Genomic DNA, 2,780 nt, shown 5'->3' with positions numbered 1-2,780 from the left:
GACAAGCCTAGCAGGACGGCTGTGTAGCCAAGCCCGTAGATGTTGTTGATGAGGATGTTGTCACAGGACAGCTTGAACAAGGAGGCGTTGTCACAGAACGGGCCTGCAATAGTCCGCCTGCAGCGTGACAGGCGCATGCTGAGGCCCACCAGGATGGACACCATAACAAAAATGACCACCCAGGCCAACGCCGACAGCTTCACCACCATCCTGTTGGTCATGATAGTGGTGTAACGTAGGGGGTTACAGATGGCCACGTACCGGTCAAAGGCCATGATCATGAGTGCTGTGTGAGAGACACCTGCATAAAATTGAGCACAAAAGGCCTGAATGACACATTCGATGTAGTGAATGTGTCGTTCTGTAGGCAGAGTGAAAATGTCACCCAGCAAGCGAGGAATGATGGCCGTGGCCCCGAATACGTCGTTAACACTCATGTTACAGAAGAGCAGGTACATGGGCTGGTGGAGGCTCGTCTCCATGGAGATCAGGATCAAAAGGCCGATGTTTGACACCATGATGAAGATGTAGATGAGGAGGAGGAGGATGAAGACAGGAATGGAGGACTGAGGGGTGACCTGTAGACCCTCCAGCAGCAGGATATTTGTATCTACACTCTGGTTCTCCATAGGCCTGAGGGTTAGTTTAAGCCTGGTGAGGAGAAATATAATGTAAATGACCTTTAATATGAAGTGTATGACTTGTTCTGCAGAAATATTACTGGTGAAGATAACAAGACCTGGGTAGATGTACACTAACAGTGGAAGAAATGGTTTCTCAAATGCCTCAGCAGTAGCACTTAGAAGAAGGAGGAGAGATATTGAAAGCAGAGAATAAAATATTTTACGTGCATAAATTGAGCATGTTAAAATAGTTTTCCTTAAGAGCGGATTTGCATTCCCCTCACAGTGATTTCTGATTTAGTGGAACAATGCATCAGTCAAATTATTAAACAAGACACAATCAGAATGCTCCTCCTTCAAAGTAAAGGTCTGCTGTGGATAATCAGTTACAAATACCAAAATCATTAAATCAAACTGATATGCCGTTTGGTATTTGTCCATATGATGCACAGTAAACTTCACTCACAAATAATTACTCCTAAAGTGCAAAAACATCATTTCCCATGTTTTTTGAAGTACAAACCTGCTGTAATGAAAATGGCTGTGAAATAACTGTTGGACAAGCAGCAAATGTGCAGCATAAACGTAAAGCAACAATATGATCAACATGTAAAATGGATGTTGCAGCTTTTATTTTCATGTCATTACAGTTTATGAACCAATTGAACAGCCCCCTGTTTTTCTGGGACTAGCTGCATTACTGTCAGTGATCAGGTGGAAGATATGAAAACTGGGCAGCACTCAACATCAGTGAGGACATTTGAGAGACTTGGCAAAAACGAAATGACCTGGACATATTTTATAACAGCACGGTTCTGGTTTCTCTACAGCATTTCAGCCATGTTTCACCTAGATCCGTGTCTGCAGGTTTTCATTCAACGCAAAACGCTGACAAGGATTCAGTGATTCAAGAGTCAGTGTTTCTGCCATTTCCCTGTATTTGATTTGCATTTCCTTCAACAAATTCACAAAACCTTAAACCTAAACAGAATCCTCAGGACATTACAGTGAGAAAACTGTGACAACAGCATAAAATCATCATGTGCATGAAAATTAGAGAATCATTATTGATTTTTAAAAAACCTTTCACATAAGCTGCACAAAACACACATGTCTTGGTGACAAACGGAGGCAGCAATGTGGTTTGATGATTTAGGAGCAAAGGACACAAACAGCCCCCATTTAAAAAAATAAAAACTTCAGACATGAGTTTCAGTGGAACATGGTTGGAAATCTCTGCTGTGTAGCTTTAAGTCCAGAAACCTATGAAAGCCTGGTTATATCTCATCTAAACTGAATTACTTCAAACCACTTGGTTTTGCAGTAGAAGATGTGACTGCTATTTTCAGAACTTAATGTGTTTGCCTTTAAAACTAATTTGATTTGATCATCTTCATTTTTCCAGGATGGATTCAAAGGTACTCACTTTCAACTAAACATAACACATACTGTATATGATAAAGATTATTTGTGCAGAAAGTGTTTCATAAAATATAAATATCATCTACATTCTAATCAAATGAAGAACTGAGGAGTTTGAATCATGTCAGATGGTCGCTGGGTTCAGAACTTATAATGTAGACAATAATATGTTAAAGGTACAATTGGCATTATGCAGTGAGCAAAGAGAACATGACGTCTAGGTTGTGTCTGAGTGTGTGTCTCATGCTTACCTCTGTTGATGTGACGCCCACTCAGACCTGGGCTAACACTGTTTTTAAGCTGAATGAGTGGCCCCTGGAGCTCCAGGGTTTGTTGTGTCACTGATCTCGGAACAATGTGCTTCAGCAACTCATGCCAGCAAAAAATGCCACTGGACTGAGTTTATGTATTCTAAATCCCATCTGGGCCTTTATTTTTATAAGTGCATCTTTACTGTTTGACTGACTTTACCTCTGGTCTAAAAACTATGAGCCTGTTATGTTACTTGTCAGTTTTGCAACATCTGACTTGTACAGACCAACAAAAACAGTCATGAACTTGCTGTTTAGACCGTGTGAACAGCTTGAACTAAATACCCGGATCTATCTTTTATTGCTACCTCTCATTGCAGGATCTCTTGTCTATATGACACATGAGCAGTCTCTCAAAGTTTTTAAGCACAAGCACAGGTTTAACGGTTGTAGAGAAAGTACACCACAGCTAGTGTATGAGAAA

General features: G+C 40.8%; 1 protein-coding gene across 1 annotated transcript in view; it reads right to left on the bottom strand.

The window, feature by feature from the left end:
• Positions 1 to 2,364, bottom strand: part of LOC109953508 (putative olfactory receptor 13C6) — an 11,225-nt gene extending 8,861 nt beyond the window's left edge. The window contains exons 1-2 of the mRNA XM_020588993.1: positions 2,297 to 2,364; positions 4 to 651 (exon numbers count right to left, since the gene is read on the bottom strand). Of these exons, the coding sequence (XP_020444649.1) occupies positions 4 to 629 (626 nt within the window). The 5' untranslated portion in view covers positions 630 to 651; positions 2,297 to 2,364. The remainder of the gene's footprint in view (positions 1 to 3; positions 652 to 2,296) is intronic.
• Positions 2,365 to 2,780: the final 416 nt, after the last annotated feature.

The sequence above is a fragment of the Monopterus albus genome, unplaced genomic scaffold (genome assembly GCF_001952655.1).
Source record: "Monopterus albus unplaced genomic scaffold, M_albus_1.0 scaffold714.1, whole genome shotgun sequence".
NCBI lineage: Eukaryota > Metazoa > Chordata > Actinopteri > Synbranchiformes > Synbranchidae > Monopterus > Monopterus albus.
This window is presented reverse-complemented; position numbering and strand designations above follow the sequence as displayed.